The following is a 19,379-nucleotide window of genomic DNA, read 5'->3' as shown; positions in this document are numbered from 1 at the left end:
TCTTTGAAAATTAGGAACCACTTACTTGAAATAAATGTATTAACTGAAAGTTTTACTAGCTGAAATTGCACTCATTAGATATTTCTCCTAGCAGTTAATGAGGCTAATAAGCAAAATGAAAAATGAATCCCAGAAGTTGCAATAGTTATCATAACTGTTAAAGAAGTGTGTATTGTTTTAATGTGCAGTTTTTCAGAGCATTTAACCATTTAGCTTAAATGGAAGACACTGTTTGGTGATGAAGCTTGTACTGATCTATATTATAGGTAGTCCTTGACTTACGGCCATAATAGGGACCATAAAATTTGTCATTAAGTGCTGTGGTCAATAAGTGAGACGTGTGACCGCATCCGATTTTATGACATTTTTGCAAATCACCATGGCTGTTAAGTGAATCATGTGGTTGTTAAGCAAATCATGTGGTTGTTAAATGAATCATGTGATCGTTAAGTGAATCATGTGGTTCCCCATTGATTTTGCTTGTCAAAAGCCAGCTGGGAAGTCGTAAATGGTGATCACATGACCCCTGGATGCTGCAACCATCATAAATATATGCCAGTTGCCAAGTGCCCAAATTTTGATCATGTGACTGCTAGGATTAGGCAGCGTCACTGACCTGGAAAAAAAAAAGTGGATCCTGCACATGCGGGGAAAATGCTAGGAAGAAAAAAAAAATTGTGGAATCTGTTATTCCAGTTTTAGCTAAGACGCATTGTGCACTCAGTATCAATTCAAGGTGATGGCATCTAACTTCAAAGAAAGCTGAGCCCAACTTATTTTAATGACTGCATTTTTCCAATAATACTGATAGCATTTGTTGTATGAGAATTCTGCAAGTTCTACTCCAACACTTTTCAGGCTGCTAAACTTTTCATTTGAACCATACAATTGCCACTGGTTTCCTTAACTAATATTTTTAAAAAATATTACTTAAGAAGATTTTTACAATAAAAAAAATGAAGAAATCTATAAGAGTTCTTTTTCTGAAACACCCTCTCTATATTTATCTTGAAAAATATATCTATATTTTGTGACCTGAAGAGGCTAATTGCTGAACTGGAGGTGATCTTTTTAATGCAATGAATAAACTGAAGTTTGTATAAAGAAAAAACAAATTGTGGATAACTGCATTTACTTCATTGAGGTTGATTTTACTCAAGCATAACTAAAATTAACATTTGAATCATAAATATATGCAAGGCCAAAGCTTATCCCCACATAACCACAACCACATTCATAACTCAGTTGATAACATTTTAATTCAGTCATAATTGCTCTGCAGCTCCAGGTTCATTCAACATTAGCTATTCCAATGCCAAACCACACATACTCGGTTTATCTTGGAAAGAGTCACATATTCCAACAGCCTCAAATAATAACAGAGAAACAAATGGTTCAGTCTATTACTCTATAAATAAATAGGATAAACTTTACCGCAAGCAAAGTAGAGATTTCTGTTACTAACTTTGTCTATTAAAGATTTCTACTCATACAAACGCATCTACCAGTTTGATGGTAATAAGGGATATTTTATATCTGATGTTGTATTCCTAAAGAGATCACTATATTGTTTACGCATTTTGATAACCAAATCCTCTTAACCCAATTTTCAAATTATTATACATCTTAAAAGCATAATTGCTGACCATTATACATCTTAAAAGCATAATTGCTGACCAAGAACATAAAATGCAATCCAATCTTATACATATTCATACAAAAATAAATTTTATTCAATTCACTATGACTTATTCCTAAGTATTTCCAGAACTGCAATCCTATGTGCATTAGTTTGTCTGCATTTCTCAGCCTGTGTTATTTTTTTCCTTGAATGTCACCAGGTACTTGGCTTCACTGGTTCTCCTTATCATTATTCCATTCGGCAAAAATATTGCAAGTTTATGCAGCAAAAATCCTCCCATCTTCTAAATTTTATTAAAGATTTTACAAAGAACATAAAAACTAACACTTTTTACTCTAAGAGCAAAGAAAGAAAAGAAGACAGAAGTAAGAAAAAGTGTAAAAAGAGAGAACAAAAAGAAAAAGAAAGAAGCTTCCAATTTCTTTTGCAGCAAATACAATTATAAAATTAACTCTTACTCTATGATTACAAAAAAAGCTCACTTTTTTTATTATCCATTTTTTTTTTCTAATCATCAACCACAAATCATAAGTGCATTTTTTTCTGTTTCATGCAAAAAGTCTATAAGGGGTTTCCAGTCAGCCATAAATGTAGATATTGTTTTTTCTCTAATCAAGGAAGTTAATTTAATCATCTCTGCAAGTTCTATCATCTTCACCAGCCATTCCTCCATTGTGGGTGGTGTCAAACCTTTCCACTTTTGAGCAAACAATAGTCTTGCTGCAGTTGTCATATATGAAAACCAAGTTCCATTACTTTTTTTTAATTGCCTGTCCATTAGTCCCAAAAGAAAAATCTCTCGTTTCAGTCGTACTTTAACCTTTAAAGTCTTCTGAATTAGTATATATATTTGTATCCAAATTTTTTTTGGCTTTTTTACATGTCCACCAAACATGGTAAAATGTCCCTTCACATTTCCAGCAAAGATTCGAAGTACCTTTGTACGTTCTGGACAATTTCTCTGGTGACAAATACCAAAAATACATCATTTTATAAAAATTCTCTTTAAGGCTAGAATATAATGTAAATTTCCATCCTTTCAACAATATTTTCCCACTGATCCATTTGTATATTATAGCCAAAATTTATAACCCATTTTATCATACATTCTTTTACTTGTTCTTCTTCTGTCTCATATTTCAGCAAACGTTCATACATTTTAGCAGTAACATGGTCATCATTAATATACAATTCTATTTCAAACTCAGTCTTATTTTGTTCAAAACCATAAAATCTTTTATCCACTTTAAACCTTTCTGGTATTTGTACAAAAGAAAAACATTGACAAGAATATCCTTCTGTTATCAAATCTCTTGATTTCATTTTACAATCTCCTTGAGAAAATTCTAGTACATCGCATGTAGTACATAAAACCATTTTATGTTTACTTATCATTTCTACAGAATGCTTCCTGTGCTGAAAGCCACAAAGATGTTTTTGGGCAAAACCTAAATTTAAAAATCCTCCCATCTTCTCTGGTGAATAAATCTGCTATCTTATTTCAACAAAGCAGACTTCCATTTGAACAATACTTCAAACCATTAATAGTAGCAATATGAAAATCAGGGTAAAACAAAATTTCAATTGAAAGAATAACATCATCTTCCACAACTAAATGGATTGTCTGATTAGTTGGATTCATACTTCACACTAAGATACACTATTTCTTTGTTAGTGAAATACTGTAGTATGTGAATCCAGCCATTGTAATTTCTAATCCACGGTATACCTGTAAATCCAGCTATTATGGCTTATCTAACAAACCATGCCTTAGCCAATGCCCAGACTCTATAAACTGTAGAATTACTGTCTGGACAAAATCAGAAAAAATCCATAGAAGTCAGCATCAAAATAAGAACAAAACAAAAAACAAAACAAGATGTTTCATAGCTTGCACAATTCAGTGAATCTCAATATTCATGACAGATCCAGTCCTGAATCTGAAGAATTTATTTCTTTTTATTTTTAACCATGTTTCAAGACAGGTAAAAAACCCAACAGCTCAATAAAAAAACACATGTTTTTGCATATAAGAAGTCCTACAAAATAGATTATTCTCTCCAGTGTTCTATGAATCATTTCCTCCCTTGCCCACTTGTTCTACTGAATGCTGTTTTGTTGCTGCTGCTACAATCAACATTACTACCAGCATTCCCAATCTTGCATTTTTCAGATGTATTGGAACTATAACTGGACCCTTTTCAGCTGGACTTTAGGTCTTGGTACAGTATAGAAACAACACTGATCACACTTGTGAATGGCCTCTGGAGATAGGGGTGGTGCAGTGCTCTTCATTCTGCTTGTTAGACCAATTAACTGCCACGTTGGTGCTCAGTACCACTGATCATGGTATCCTTCTGGACTATGGGATGGGAATAGGGGGCACTGTACTGCAGTGGTTCTTCTCCTTTCTTCCTCCTTCCTCTAGAGCCAGTACCAGTCTGTATTGGTAGGTGGGGAGAGATCCTACCAGACAGCACTGCTTTGCAGAATTGTGAGACCCTCTTCACAGTCACTCATGCCCCAGTTATCTCATGGTTGGATTACTGTAATGTACTTTACATGGGGCTGCCCCTGAAGACCATTCAGAAGCTGTAATGGCCCAAAATGTGGCCACAAGAGTAGTCATTCGTGCACTTTGTTTCACCATGTGACACCACTGCTCTACAGCTGCACTGATTACCATTGTGCTTCTACATGCAATTCACAGTGTTGATGACTTATAAAGCCCTTCATGGCTTAGAACCTAGTTACCTACAGGACCATCTTTCTCTTGTCATTTTTGCCTAACCAACAAGATCTAGATGAGCTGGCCCATCCCAGGTTCCAGCTATAAACCACTGTCATCCTATGCCTAGATGTGCCTTCTCAGTGACTGCATTCATCCTAAAGTCTGTATGGCCCCAACCCTTTCACAAAGCTACAAAAATCTAGCTCTTTTAGCAGGCCCGGGAATAGGGTATAGTGATCTGATCCATGATAGTGTTTTGATTGCTGAGAATATATCTGTGTTAATTATGTTTTCTCAATGTGCAGCAATTTTTGTGGTTGATTTTGTCTTTTTTATTTTTTTTATCTATCATTTTCACTTGTTTTGTCCGTATTACTGTATATAAGCCACCAAGAGTTACTTTAATGGTTGAGGAAGCATATCAATTGCTAAATAAATAAATAAATTTCTAGCCACTGTGGTCATGCTAGCTGGATATTCTAAAAGTTGCAATTCTAACACTTTTGGGAAGTGTCAAATTGAGGATGGTTTATCATCACTGTTTGTTAGCTAACTTTTACAGGTAGTCCTCATTGAACGACCACTCGTTCAGCAACTGTTCGAAATTATGATGCGCTGAACAAGAGGGACTTATGACCGTTCCTCGTAGATGCGGCTGTTGCAGCATCCCCACAGTCACGTGATCACTATTCGGGTACTTGGCAACCAGCTTGCAATTACAATGACACAGCATCCCGCAGTCACGTGATCACCATAGGCCATCTTCACTGCAGGTTTTCAATAAGCAAAGTCAATGGGGAAGCCAGCAGGAGGTCACAAATCATGCAATCACATGACCATAGAATGCTGTCACCAAACAGGATTCGCCTAACGATGCCAATTGGGACTATGCAATTGCTGTTGTAAGTTGGTGCGGTCACACAATGTCATGCTTTACAACTCCATCGCTTAGCGATGGAGTTGCCAGTCCCAATTATCATTGTTAAGTGAGGACTACCTGTAATGTTTAGAAGCAGAGAATTGCAAATGCAATCTGAAAAATCTTGTTATTTATCACTTTCAAAATGGTCAAATGAGATGAATCTGCCCTCCTCACATATTTTGAAGACTGATTTAAAAAAGAATTAAGAGAAAGCAAAAAGAAAATATAGTTGAGGCTAAAACCAAACAGACGATGCATTTTTCACTTCCTCTGGAGGTCAACAGAAAAAAGAAAATTGCACAGGGTGATGATCCATTCCACAGCCATATAACAATTATTATGAATGGCTTTATTCCTTTGGGTGGAGTTAGAATTCAAAGTAGATGCTGTAAAGAAGGATCAAAGATAATTTGGTGGACAATAAAAGGAGAAGTACTTTTTAAGTTATATATCACACCAGGTACAAATAGGCTTATTAATGCCTTTTATGAAGCAAGTTTTATGTATAAAAACTCCTCCCATAACAAATTTGCTAGTTTTTAAAATACTGTAGAATTCTGTTATTATTTTCTGTATGAGACTAAAACAATTACTCTTCCGGAATGGAAGATAATTGTAGTCTTTTGCAAGCTGGCTCTTCAAAAGATCAAGCTTATATTGAGACTGGCTGGAAATCAACGTTCAGCATAGCATTAAAGGGACTTGCTTTGCAGCAAACGTAAGACAAATTATTCTCTTTTCACTTGAAACAACATTGGGATAATCCTAAAAATAAATGATAACTACAAGAAAGCATCTTCCATAATTTCAATATGCTTTCTATTGGACAGATGAATGAAAAAATGAACTGTAAAATTGAATTATCAGTCCAGCACAAACCACTTCTACTCAGCAGCAGATCTGTGACGTCTAGATAAACACAGCCTAATAAAGTCTACAGAATTTTAATTAGCTGCTTTCAGGAAAACTATTGATTTGAATAATTAAAGGAATTTATAATGCAGTTTATAAAAAGGTAGCATGTTGTAATGAATTCTCAGGATGTGTTCCACAACAGTCTTTTTACCAAAGAACTTACTGACTTTTATTTCCCTTGGTTATACCCCCAGAATTAGCACTTTTTCATTTTCTGCAAAGTATAAACAACTCAGAAGATGGGAACTGCCCTAACCTAAGTAGTGCCAGATGAGTTTCTCTGAATCCCCAGATCTGTTTTGTTTTCAAATATCTTACCCGATACTAACTCAAATAGCAAAAGAGTTCTAGAAAATTAATTTTTTACAAGGTTCAAAGCATTTAACAAGACCCTCTAATTTAATTAGCTGCAGCAGAAATTGGAAGAAAATAGCCAAGATAGCAAAGCAAGATAAGCTTACAAGGAAGTCCAACTGATGAAGCATATCAATTCCAGTAATAATGTGTCAAATAATTAAACAGACGAGTGACCTGAGATTCTGCAACAGGATAAGGAAGGTCTTCATGAGCTCAAAGCAAAACAAGAACAAAACAAAACATTAAGTAAATGAACAACAACAACAATGATAAGAAAGTAGAACATCAGATATGTGTTCAATGCTCCTGGACCTTCAAATATCAATTTGCTCCCTTGAGATTAAGGCAGGTAACATGGAAAAGCTGAAGAGGAAATACGTTATAAACGAGACTTAGGAGATAAGAGATTTATCTCCCAATTACCACAAAAAATAAAGGATATCCTTAATTCAAGCACATATAGTCCTGGGCCTGCATGGTTACCACGTGAGACCAGGAAAGAGGTGGCTTTTGTAAAAAGATGCAAAATACAGCGAGGATACCCATGTCAGATGCAAAACACCTTTCCCACTTTGGATCTGAATACTGCATATTTAATAGAATTGTTAGGCAATTTTGAGATTTTGTTACCATCTGGTCCAATACCAGATGTCACAGCTTTTCAAGTATGGTTACATCATAGATTTGCATGAAGACATTATGATACTTCCAGTTTTATTTTCCATGTTTTATTATGAATTCCCATTATGAAATTTTCCATTTTTGTAACAGCTACAGACTGAATCAAGCTATCCACCATGACCTAAAGATATTTTTCCTGCTGCCTTAGAGCCAATCCTTTTTCTGCTGTGACTACTTTCAAAAGAATATATATGATACCAAAAAGTCCCGGAAAACCAAGAAAATAAAGGTGGGAGGGAGTCATTGCCCATAAGAAGGTCACAAATGTTACATGAAGGCTTCTAATCAACCACAGTGGGAAATCAGATAGCATTTAGTCTGATTCAGTAGTGCTCATGTTTTTAGGAAGGTTTTGAAGGAAAAGAAAAGAAATGCAGGTATCAGTTACAGATATCATTACTACTATGGACCAATGACAAGCAAGTTTACTCAGAGGTTAAGTCAATAATACAGTGGCCATAATAGCAGTGGATAAACTTGTGGGTAATTTTGGATGTGTAAGAAATTTGGTGTATCTAGTTTAACCAATACTTTTAATTAAAACAACATTTCAGAATATTACAACATGAAGCAGTATATTTTATTAAACTAAGAAAAAGCTTATTATGGTTTTCCAATATCAAGGCATCAGTGAAGGGAAGGAAAAACTTGCACTCACTTTACTTAGAAAAATCAATGTGGTTACACATCGTGGTTTGATTAAAACAAAACTAGGAAATAAGGTCAGTGCTTTTTGATTCTGAGATATATATTATATTAAAATGTAGTGTCACAGAATGCAAAGTTAGTATTCTAGGTTTTTATAAACTCTACCACAGGGAAGGTATATATTCAAAGTATAATACTGCGGTTCTGTAAAAAAGTATTTGCCTCTTTTCAGCTTTTCTGAATGTTTGCATATCTTTGCCACTGAATGTTATAGAGTTCCATGTACATCCGACTAGTAAATAAACAAATAACACTGAAGTTGGGTGTTCATTTAATGTACTAATATTATAAACAAAATTATCTAACACTTGATGTGTCTGTGACAGTGTGAAAAGGTAACCCCCTCCCCCATTCACTCAATTCAATTAAAGGCATAACTAGGATCAATTGGGTGAGTTCTTAATTTAAAAAGTCAGAGCTGACCAGCTCTACCCTATAAACTTTGGTTCCCCTCATCACAGTGGTGTTCTCACCCATATATTCTAGTGGCAAATGCCCTTCTTAGAAGAAATCTCTGTAAAAAGATGCCTATCAGTCTAGAAAACAGTTACAAAACCATTTCCAAAGCCCTGAGGGTTCCACCAATCCACAGAGAGACATGGTCTTCAAATGGAAAAGATCTGAGACAACAGTTAATCTTCCCATCCAAAGAGTGGCTGTTCTGTGAAAAACACTCCAGAAGTATAAAATCATCCAGGAAGTAATAAAGAACCCCAGAACATCATACAGAGAATTGTGGGCCTCTTTCACCTTGTCTAAAGTCAATGTTCATGAAAAAGAAAAGCAGAAAAGCACTGGGTAAATACTGTATGTACCTTTCATATCAGGGCCCAAGGCAACTTATGGCCATCATTTCCTTTCCTCAGAGAAGCTACTGTGCTTTTAAGAGCTGGTTTTCCTCATTACATCAACCTCAACCCCAACCCCAACCCCAATCTTGAATTTCTAATTTCAGTGATGCCTTTCATCTATAAACCTACTACTTTCCTGCAATGAAAAGAAGGAAAGCTTTGGATCTAGCCCATGATGGTGGCTGTTTTTCCCTTTGGGCTGCCAACTCATTGTATGAAACTTTTCAGATCACCAAAATGATATTAAATGGTATTTAGTTCTCCTGACACTTTACTGATATTGTTTTTTAAATGAACATAGTAAATTAAAAATAAGATTATAAAAATCAAAATAAAGGGCTTATTTTCATTAGAAAGCTAATTAGTGGATCATAGCAGAATATCAAGTAAAACTGAAGTGTAAATGGATCCAGCCTCCATATCAAATCCACTTTTTACATGAATATAATTTTAACATCTTTCTATGTACAAAGAATGGCAGAAAACTGTCTTATAATACCCTTTTGACAGACTTCTCAAATAAAAAATACTGTACTAATGATTTTGCCTTGGATGAGTAAATCTGAGGATTAGCATGGAGTTAATTGACGTCAAAAATTTGCCATGGCTGAATAGATCTGGTAACTAACACTAGAATAAGCTTCTTGAAGCCAATTAAGACTGTTCTGCAGTGAATAATTAGAGGGAATGCAACCTACAAGTCCCATTCTGAGATTACTGAGGTATTGCTTATTTATAAGCAAATACAATGCAGCATTAAGGAAAAGGCAGAAAGCAGGAGGCACAGGCTTGTAAGAAAAGGCAAAAAATATTATTTTTGGCACAAAAATGGAATTTAGGTTCAAGTGTACCAACATCTCAAAATTAGTTGTCATGCTAAATTTCCTAGCTTTCAAACAAAGTCATGTATTCCAAAAGTAGTGAAATTAAATTAATTTTTCATGTTATTTAATTAGATACTTCTGTGTCAGGCAACTTGATGGCCATATAGACACCTCTGCATCTAGTTTTAAATAAAGAAATTAGAAAGTGGCTAATCCCTATATGCTCAGTGGCAAATATAAATGCTTTTATCTCATTTTTTTCCTCATTAACATTACCCCCATTTTAGTTGTGTGCGCTACAAGTATGCTTTGGATCTGGGCTAAGGAACTTCTCCCTCTCCTGCTGTCTCCAAATCCATTACCCACTCCTGTTGTTGTACCCTTTCTGTGGCTGGAGTCAATAATCATGGTTTATTAACTAATTTGCAGCTGGGTTTGCATTACATGTGAAGCCAAAATTTTAGCTTAGTATCAACTTTGCCTCCAAATTTCTTCCAATTTTGCCTATTGCAAATCTTCCTGGACTTATTTTTCTTAAATTTGTTATATATCATCATCTCCTATGCTGTAACTGCCTGGAAAATGTCAACCATTCTCATGAACAGATAACTGTTATACCAATTTGATTATTCCTGGAAATCAACAGTTGGAAACCCAGAAGAGTTGGATTTCCAAACAGAGATTTATATTTGATCCCTGAGTCAAATTAGTAGCCTACTAAATTAGTTTAAGATAAATTAGGATGGGGGGGCTGGGGGGATATTTATTTAATACAATTCCTATTTCAGCGTTAGCCCTCAATTAGAGGGTTCACAGCATTATTGGATTTTGGTTTATTTATCAATTACTCAAACCCATGTGACCCCAAGATAGTAGAAATGTGGTGCCTTGTGTACCATACATGGATGTCTTCCTACAGATATGGGGAGTACAGAAACTTTGCCTGATTTCTTTGAAAAATGCTTGCAAGAAATATTTTCATTGTCTTCAGAGGTAAACCTGATAATTGAGGATTCATACTGAGTTAGATCACAGGTTGAATTTTTCTAATCACTGTCAAATTTCACAGGGTTGCTGTTTGTGATATAGTTTTAAAGAAGGCTTGTTATAAATGTTCCAATGTTAGCTTTCATTTTTTTTCATTTTTTTAAATAATGGTGGCATAGGAAGTAGTAAACTAGTTCTCTATGGAAGTCATAGAAGTTTTTTGTTTATTGTTGTTGCTTAATTGGGGGGGGGTTAAATATGTTAGTTCTGTATTTTTTATGTTTATAGTTTTTTTTGTCACTGGTAGCATTAATTTCATAATTTTCTGTACTCATATATTCTCTATACACGTATCTGTAATCTTTGATGAGTGCTTATTTTCTTGGAGCCCATCTGTAAGTATATTATATTTGATTCTTCTTTATATGTTTAACCTGAGATTGAGCAGAAATGTGAAAGGGATGTGAAATATTATTAAATGTAGAAGATATTTAAAGTAATAAATACAAATCTGATGTATTTGGAGATGATGAAATATCTTTTTGTCTGAAATTGGATGGTCAGATATTTCATATATTGGTGGAAATAATACTAATGCAGCTAGAGTTGTGTGGTTAGTTAAGAAAGAAGTTAACAAGGTAGTAATGCAAGTATATATTATCCTTATGGGTATTCTATTATTATTAATTTGAGGATACTAGAAGTTGATTTTATGGGCCTACCAAAGATTATCCTGAATTATTTCATAGATGCATGCATGGCAAGAACGTGTGTATTAGTCTTTGGCTATCTAATTTTAGGGAGCGAGATGAACCTTTTGATGGATGTAGAAATGGACAGGAATATCCCTACTAAAAAGTATAATGATAATCAAAATTGGAAAGTGTTTCAGGCTTATAGGCAAGAGTTTAATTTGACAGATGTAGGGTGTTCACTTCACCCCCTTGTTAGAAACTATACATTTACTTCTTATGCTCATAGAATGTGCTCCAGATGAAATCATTTTGCATTTCCTCTTCATTAAAGGAATATATTTTAGAGTTTTCTATTCATCTTAGAATAGCAGGAGGTTTTAAAGTTATATTAGACAACTAACTTCAAAATTTTTTGAAATTAACTCTAATTCATCTACTCTGTAGAATGTATGGAATGCCTATAAGGCTTGAATACTAAGTTATGTAACAGCTTCTGCAAAATCTTTTGCACCAACAGCGAGAAACCTTGGTTAAAGAGAGATTGTTAGATTATACAAAAAATCCATGGAGCAGGCCTACAAAGCATCTGTGTAGCTAAATTACAGTTAGGGGAATTTTATGTTGATCAGGTAGAATTTTTATTGAGTATATTAAAGTATAGGAAGTCCAGTGAAAAGCCAGTAGGTTGCTGGCACACAATCTGAAGCAACAAAATCGACAGAGCTTAATTTCTGAAATAGTTACAGAAGACAGCCAGATTAGATTAAAGGTTTGATAACCATTAATAATCGGGGGGGGTTGCTTCTTTTTTTATAAATCAATGTATAGTTTGGATGAGAAGCAAGACCAATATGAAGTTGATCAAATGTTGAGTCAGGTGGATATTCAATGTTTATCATCAGATAATACTGATTTGCTGAAAGCTCCCCTGTCACTCCAAGAACTATTAGATTCTACACAGCTGTTACAAAATGGGTAAAGCTCCTGGCCCTGACGGCTTTTCAGTGGAATGGTATAAGGCATTTGTGGGTCAGCTGGATCCTATACTTTGGATGTGTATAATGAATTTTTTAAGGATGCTAAATTGCCATCATCGTTTTATGAGGCATTATAAGATTAAAACCAGGTAAACATTTTAAATTTTGTGCTAGTTACAGGCCAATTTCATTAATTAATGTGGATACTAAAATCTTAATTACTATATTGGCTAGGCGGTTGCAGAAAGTCTTATAATTCACCCCTTCCGCTCAGGCTTTATCAAAAATTGTCAGGCATCAGACAATTTAGGGTTATTAATTGATATATTGGATATAGCCAAGGAGACAATGGACTCTGCTGCACTAGTACTTTTAGATGCAGAGAAAGCCTTTGATCTGGTTTGGATTAAATGTTTAAAGCAAGTGATAATTACATCTGGCATTCAGTTGGTTAACATTTATTATTTTCAACCCTATGCTAGAGTTATAACAAATTGAATAATTTCAGACTCTTTTGAGTTATAATGTAGCACTCAGCAGGGCTGGTCACTTTCACCTTTATAATTTAATGTGATTCTTGAACCTCTGGTTCACTCTAAGACAATCTTTAGACATTAAATATATTACATTGGCAGGGTGTGAGTAAAAATTATTTTTTATATGCTGGTGATATATTGGCAATTTTGGATCAGTACTCTATCTCTTTGCTTAATTTTGTAAAAGTACTACAGTATTTGCTAAAATTAATTGGGATAAATATTGCTTACTTCCCTTAGGTCCTACTATATCAGTACTCTTATGTAAAGAGTTGGATTTTTTGATTTCAAACATATTTAATATCTGGAAATTTACATACCCCAAAATATTTCTAAATATTTTGAAATAAATAAGTTGAAACTTTTAGAAAAGATTGAACTGGATGTAAACAGAAGATTAAAATTCCCTTAAGCTTGTAGGGTAAAATTAATGTTATTAAAATGAATATTGTCCCTCACGTGATTTGCAAAAATGTCATTTGACTTATCTTTTATCAGCTATCACTATGTGAAATGAAAATATAGTGGAATATTATTCTTTATAGGCTATGTTGGAAAGCTATTATCTATTTCTCTTCCTGGTCATGGCAATTCTTAGAACAACATATAACATAAAAGGTATTTTATTTTCAGGAATCTTTAGACCGTACTGGAGTACAGATTGGGTTTTGATAATGAGTGAATATTTTACTCTGGAAAAACTCTACTCTGAAAATAGATGGTAGAATGTTCTGCTGGAAAGTTTGGGCAGAAGTCAGGATCATGACTTTAAACCAATTATTATGTAATGATGAATATTATGTAATGTTTTATAGATTTCTTCTGACTTATTTATTTATTTATTTATTTATTTATTTATTCATTTATTTATTTATTTATTTATTTATTTAATACATTTATATAGCTGCCCATCTTATTAAACATGACTCTGGACAACGTACAACCAACAGTTAAAACAATTTCACAACTATTAAGACACTTTAAAAAAATAAATAAAACCAAGATAAATAAAATAATAAAAACAAGATTGCATGAGAAGACCCATTAAACACAATACAACCATCACTCAGGCTCCCTGTGGAATCCCCAACATTGCTGGAAGAAACCACATTTTCAAAGCTTTCTGAAAGGCTAACAGGGATGGGACTAACCTCACCTAGGGGGGATGTTGTTCCAGGAGCCACAGCAGAAAAGGCACATTGTCTGGGTCCCATCAGAAGAAGCTCTTTAGCAGACAGGACCCACGACATACCCCTCCTGCTGGACCTGATGGGATGGGTAGATGTGATCGGGAAGAGGCGGTCCCTCAAATAACGTGAACCCATGCCATGTAGGCTTTAAAGAGCAAAACCAGCACCTTGAATTGCACCTGGAAGCAAACTGGCAGCCAATGCAGCTCACAGAACAGAGGTATAGCACATGCCATCCTAGAGGCACACATAACTGTCCATGCAGCTGCATTCTGCACTAGTTGAAGCTTCTGGATACTCTTCAAGGGCAGCCCCATGTAGGGTGCATTACAGTAATCCACTCTGGCAGTGACCCGGGCGTGTGTGACTCTGAGTAGAGCCTCATGTCCAGAAAACTTAAAACTGAATTTGGTTTTCCCATTTCACAACAGTGGCAGTATTTTCAATTTATGTTTTAATAGATCAACATGAACCAGATGCTATGGCCATTTCAAAGGCACCTGAGATGATGTCTTATTTTGTGGAATTCATGACGTAACTAAAACCCATAACATATCTCTATTGAAAACTTAAGGATATTGTATTTAGAGAGTATTGGACTCCCCAAAGAATGTACTTGAAAAGATGGACATCAGATCTTCTTTTGGAGGTGTAAAAAATTTGAGGGTTCACTGATCCATATGATATGTTCATGTGATCATTTAGTATCCTTTTTGGAATTATATTTTAATGTATATAAATAGATTTATGGGAAAACCTTTAATGTTAAAGATGCTGATGTGATGTTGAATTGTGTTCCAAAACTTTCAAATCTGACTGTTTATCAGGAATTATGGCTGTATCAAAATGGAGGTGGCTAAAAGAGTTAAATTGAGAAATTGGAAAAGTAATATTATTCCAGATGTTAAGGAATGGCTTTTGGATATGTGTGACTTATCCGTCTTGGAAAATGCAGTTTTCTACTAATCAAAGGATGAAACAACATGTACTACTTTGGCAGAGATTTTGTGTTATTTTACAATATTTTTTATTGTTTATACTATAAATACCACATACTATATGGTATTTATTAGTAAACCAGGACTATAGATAAGTTTAATATATAAGGTAGATGTTTTTCTCTTTTTTAATTTGGGATTCTCTCTCTCTCTCTCTCTCTCTGTTTCAGTTTTTTTTTTTTCTGTTTCATTTGTGGAGGGTTTTGGTGTATTTAGGTGTTTGGTCAATATTCTGTACTTTGAAAATATAATAATAACAACAACAATATCCTGCCTCTACTTTGTACAATTCAAGGTGGTATATATAATGCACCCACTTCCTATTTTCCCCACAACAACCACTCTGTGAGGTGGTTTGGGTTGAGAGTGACTGGCCCAAAGTCACCCAGCCAGCTTTAACTGAACCAGAATCATCACAATTCTAACACATTTTGAAGGTTCATCTATGGGATAATGGTACAAATCACTGCAAGACTGACCAGAAGCATTAGATTCAACAGATCCAGTTATTCTAGTCCTCTGCTGGAAGCCCAAATGTTTTTTAGCTTTAGGTATATTGAGCAGCTTTGAAGCGTTCAGAATAAACTGGAAGGATGACCTCATTGATTCAAATCCTAATTTTGAAAGCAACAGAAATGAATATTCCTCCAATTCATAAACTCGTAAGTTAGAAACCAATCTCACCCTTCCTCAAATATTGCTTTTTCACATAAAGGGTTACTAGCAGTCTTCTTGTCTGCCAACACGCCCTGTGCCTGCTATCCCACACTTTTTCAAATGTACTAAATTACTGTTGATACTTTTGAGCTTTTCTATTCCTGCACTGCTGAAGTGCCCTCTTGAAAGCATTATCATTCATTAAACAAAATAACAGAGTACTCATAATCAAAGGAGGCAGAAGTTTTATAAAGAGGCCTTATTGCAGAAAGTGTGTACTTCTCTCTTTGTTTCCCCAACTTCTTGGTAAATTTTCTCCAAAAATGCTCAGACCAACAAACCAAAATAGACAAGTCTTGGTCATGTCTGCTCAGTAAAGCAACTGTATTGAACAGAGACTTCAAGGAACAACGATGTAGCCGCATAAAGAACAGCTGTTTTAATGCAGAGAAGAGCCACGTGTATTACTTTATCAAAGCAGAGATATGGGCTGACTCCTAGAAAAATATTGAGAGTAATGCATCATATTTTATAATCAGCTGTCAATGCCCTGGATACAGTTTAGGTTAATGGACTGTTTTTACGGGCTGCATGTTCAAGGATAAGAAGTCTACAAATATGGTTGCTATAAGAAGAAATGTGACTGCAACATTAAGGACAAAATATATACCAATACCATAAAAAAAAAAAACCCAAACATAATATCTATCACTCGTGATAAGAACTTTTATGAGTCACTTCTGCTTGATTTTTAAAACTGTTAAAACAACAACTGTGGTTACTTTGGAGTTCTTCTTTTTTGTTACTAAGAGACTATCAGCAACAGGCTTTGTGACGCATTCAAAATTGGACTTTGCTTACACACAGATATGGGAATAGACACAAGAGTATGGAAAAAGGTCTCTCTCAGTCTGTACATGCAAATGCAGATCTACTGAAACATCCCTTAATAACTCTGGAGGGAACAGTGCCTCAAGAAAGCAAACAACACTGATTTTAAAAAGACATTATCAAAGCTGACTGAGTTTTTGAACTTTGAAATGTTTGAACCATGGGATATATCCAGAAGAGTCCAATAATACAGTAAGTTGTAGCAGCTTATCGAAGTTAGCAGACATACTTATATTCACATTTTACTGCTGCCAAGGAAAACCCAGTTTGAAATGGCTTGAGAACTTCAGCCTGAAGAGTTGAAATAAAAGTATCATTTTAATAGTGTGTTTCATAACAGTAGAAGGTGCATTACTTTTGTCAACATCTGCACAACTATTCCTAATTTCTTCATTGTACCAACAGTTTTATATAACAGTCTGATATCAGAAAGCAAGCCTGCTAAAATGGCAGTGTGCAGTGCAGAGGAGGCTCAAGGTAATGTTGGTACAATATAGCCAAATAAACACTGAATCAAAAGTTAGTGTGTAAACATCATGAAGCAGGACAAAAGCCAGAATCATCTGCTTGCCAAAGGTCCTGTGCTTTGGAGCCTACACATGACTTTAAGTAAAGCATGATGTGATCGAATAACTTGAACAGGATTAATTATTTTGTCTTGGAGCAACCACCCCAGATGCCAAAGCACACTACAGAATTGTAGCTGCTACTAGAAGAATATCAGAGTGATACAGAAGTCTTTATTCCCAAATATCTTCAGAGAACAGTCAAGCTCACTTTAGATTACACTGGTTGAATCAAGGTCAAAATATACAGCAACTTTCAAAAACGTGTCCCATATTAGTTCAGCATCGTTTTAAGACCACAACACTCTAGAAGTGCGTCACCCAGGACAGACCAGATCATACTTGCAGAAGAATTCAAGCATATGGGTCCCCCAGACTGTAGATGTTCTGTCCATGCAGAGGTTACTCAGTAATGCCCATGCCTACCTAGTCTTTGTCTTCTATCTCTTTATTCTGCAATAGTGTTTTTTCTTCTCTCCAGACATTCAAAACAGCCTTCCAGACTGTTTTGCTTTGCCACTTTAGAATTTCTTCAAGGTTTACTTGGGGATTTAATGCTGCTCTGGCCTGCCAAAAAAAGTTGGTTTCTGTAAATTTATCTGGCAGCCTTTCTGGCTGACCATCTGGAGAGTATTTTAAAGTGAAAAAGAGAAATTCAGAGGGAGAGACCTGCAACAAAAACAGCCGAGCTCTTCTCTTTCCACCGGCTCCGGTTCAAGAGATTCCTCACTCCTTTTTGGCCAAGGACTTCTCTATAAAAGCACCACACTCTGCCAGCACGGTCTGGGAAGCGACTGGAGCTGAGCACAGCAATCTCCCCGTCTCTAGTCGGGAACAGAGCTCACGAACTCTCTGTCTGCGGCCAGATCTCAATGAAACTCTCGACTGAACGCTCTTCGGAGCTTTAGATTTCCAGCCTCCACACGCACTAGCCGTTCGTTAAACACGCATACGCGAACGCGTTTCGAAATGGGATGGAAGCGATGGAGATGGAAGTCTCGAGAGCCACACGGAAGCGACAGTGCCCCTTCCCCCTTTCCCGCGACCTGCAAGTCATCCGAGGTGGCGGCGGATGACCAGGGTCCTCGGTCCCCTCCGTCCATCGTGGAAAGCAAGCCACCGGGAAGGGGAAAGTTGCAAGCGCGGGATCGGACCATCAAGACCAGGCAAAGGACCGGCGCCAAGTTGTTGCTGCCGCTGTCCCTTTCTCTGGTCAGGGCCACGCAAACATTGCATTGCAGTCACATGACAACAGCATCGCCCCCACCCCACCCCCAAATCCACTCTATCCTCCAACTCCCTCCTTTCCTTCTTCCGTTACCTGCAGTCTCTCCGTTGCCGGCTGCCACATATTTCTCCCGCTGGGACCTGGCGGGGCGGAGCGGCGGGACAGGGTTGCTAACGAGCTGGCTGTGGAGCGGCTGCAGCGGGTCTCCAGCCAGGCTCGCTCACATCTGCTCGGCGTGTGTCAGCTTGGGGCGAGCCGCCAGCGGACAACAGGGGGGGAAAGCGAGCGCCGCCCAGCCGAGGAGGGGAAAGGAGGCGTGTGCGTTGGAGACGAGAAGCCCGGGTTGAACTTGGGCTGCGCGCAGCACGAGCTCGGCGCCAGCTCCTCACCGCGGTGAGATGCGCCGTCCGACCGCCTTAGTCTCCCCCGAGGCCCCCTCGCCGCAGCGGCAGCAGCAGCAGCAGCAGCAGCAGCGACGGGGACGGCGGACGCCAAGCCCCGCCCCCACGAAGCCCCGCCCAAGCCACTCCTCTCCGCCAAGGACGGCCTCCTCTTGGTCTCCTTCCCCCTAAACGGCGTGCTCCTTCTGGCCCGGGGAGTCGCTCGGCTCCGGCGATTCACGGTCCTCTTGCTTCTCCCCGCAATACCCGCGTTGACTGCTGCTACTGGCGGTGTGTAACGCTGTTGCTGCTGCTTTGCTATCCGGCCTGCCTGGAAGAGACGCCTCGGGTCAAGCTATTCGCTGGCGGCGGCTCGGCTGCGCGGGTTCAGAAGCAGACGCAAAGCACCATCTGCAATTAGGCCGCATCATGAATTAACCTCTCTTCCTTTCTGTTAAAATGTGACGATTCCGACAAATAGTGCCTGGCTAGGTTTTTTTTCCCCCGTGACTAAGGAGATGTGACCCAACCTTTTTAGGTTTCATCATGGAGAAAATCTGTGTGGTCACTAAGAGTCGACAAGGACTTGATGGCATGTACTGTAATCCTCCTCCTCCAGGAAGTATCTAATTGGATTTCAACC

At 37.0% G+C, this 19,379-nt stretch overlaps 1 protein-coding gene across 1 annotated transcript in view; it reads right to left on the bottom strand.

The window, feature by feature from the left end:
* The window catches only part of PID1 (phosphotyrosine interaction domain containing 1), a 92,932-nt gene extending 74,078 nt beyond the window's left edge, over nucleotides 1-18,854 (bottom strand). The window contains exon 1 of the mRNA XM_007422865.4: nucleotides 18,450-18,854. Within this exon, the coding sequence (XP_007422927.1) occupies nucleotides 18,450-18,479 (30 nt within the window). The 5' untranslated portion in view covers nucleotides 18,480-18,854. The remainder of the gene's footprint in view (nucleotides 1-18,449) is intronic.
* Between the last annotated feature and the right edge of the window lie 525 nt (nucleotides 18,855-19,379).

This window comes from Python bivittatus, unplaced genomic scaffold (assembly GCF_059951505.1).
Source record: "Python bivittatus isolate LINGU-HERP-01145 unplaced genomic scaffold, Pbiv_v1 ctg000980_np1212, whole genome shotgun sequence".
NCBI lineage: Eukaryota > Metazoa > Chordata > Lepidosauria > Squamata > Pythonidae > Python > Python bivittatus.
Note: the sequence above shows the minus strand (reverse complement) of the source record. Positions and strands in the feature narration are given on the sequence as shown.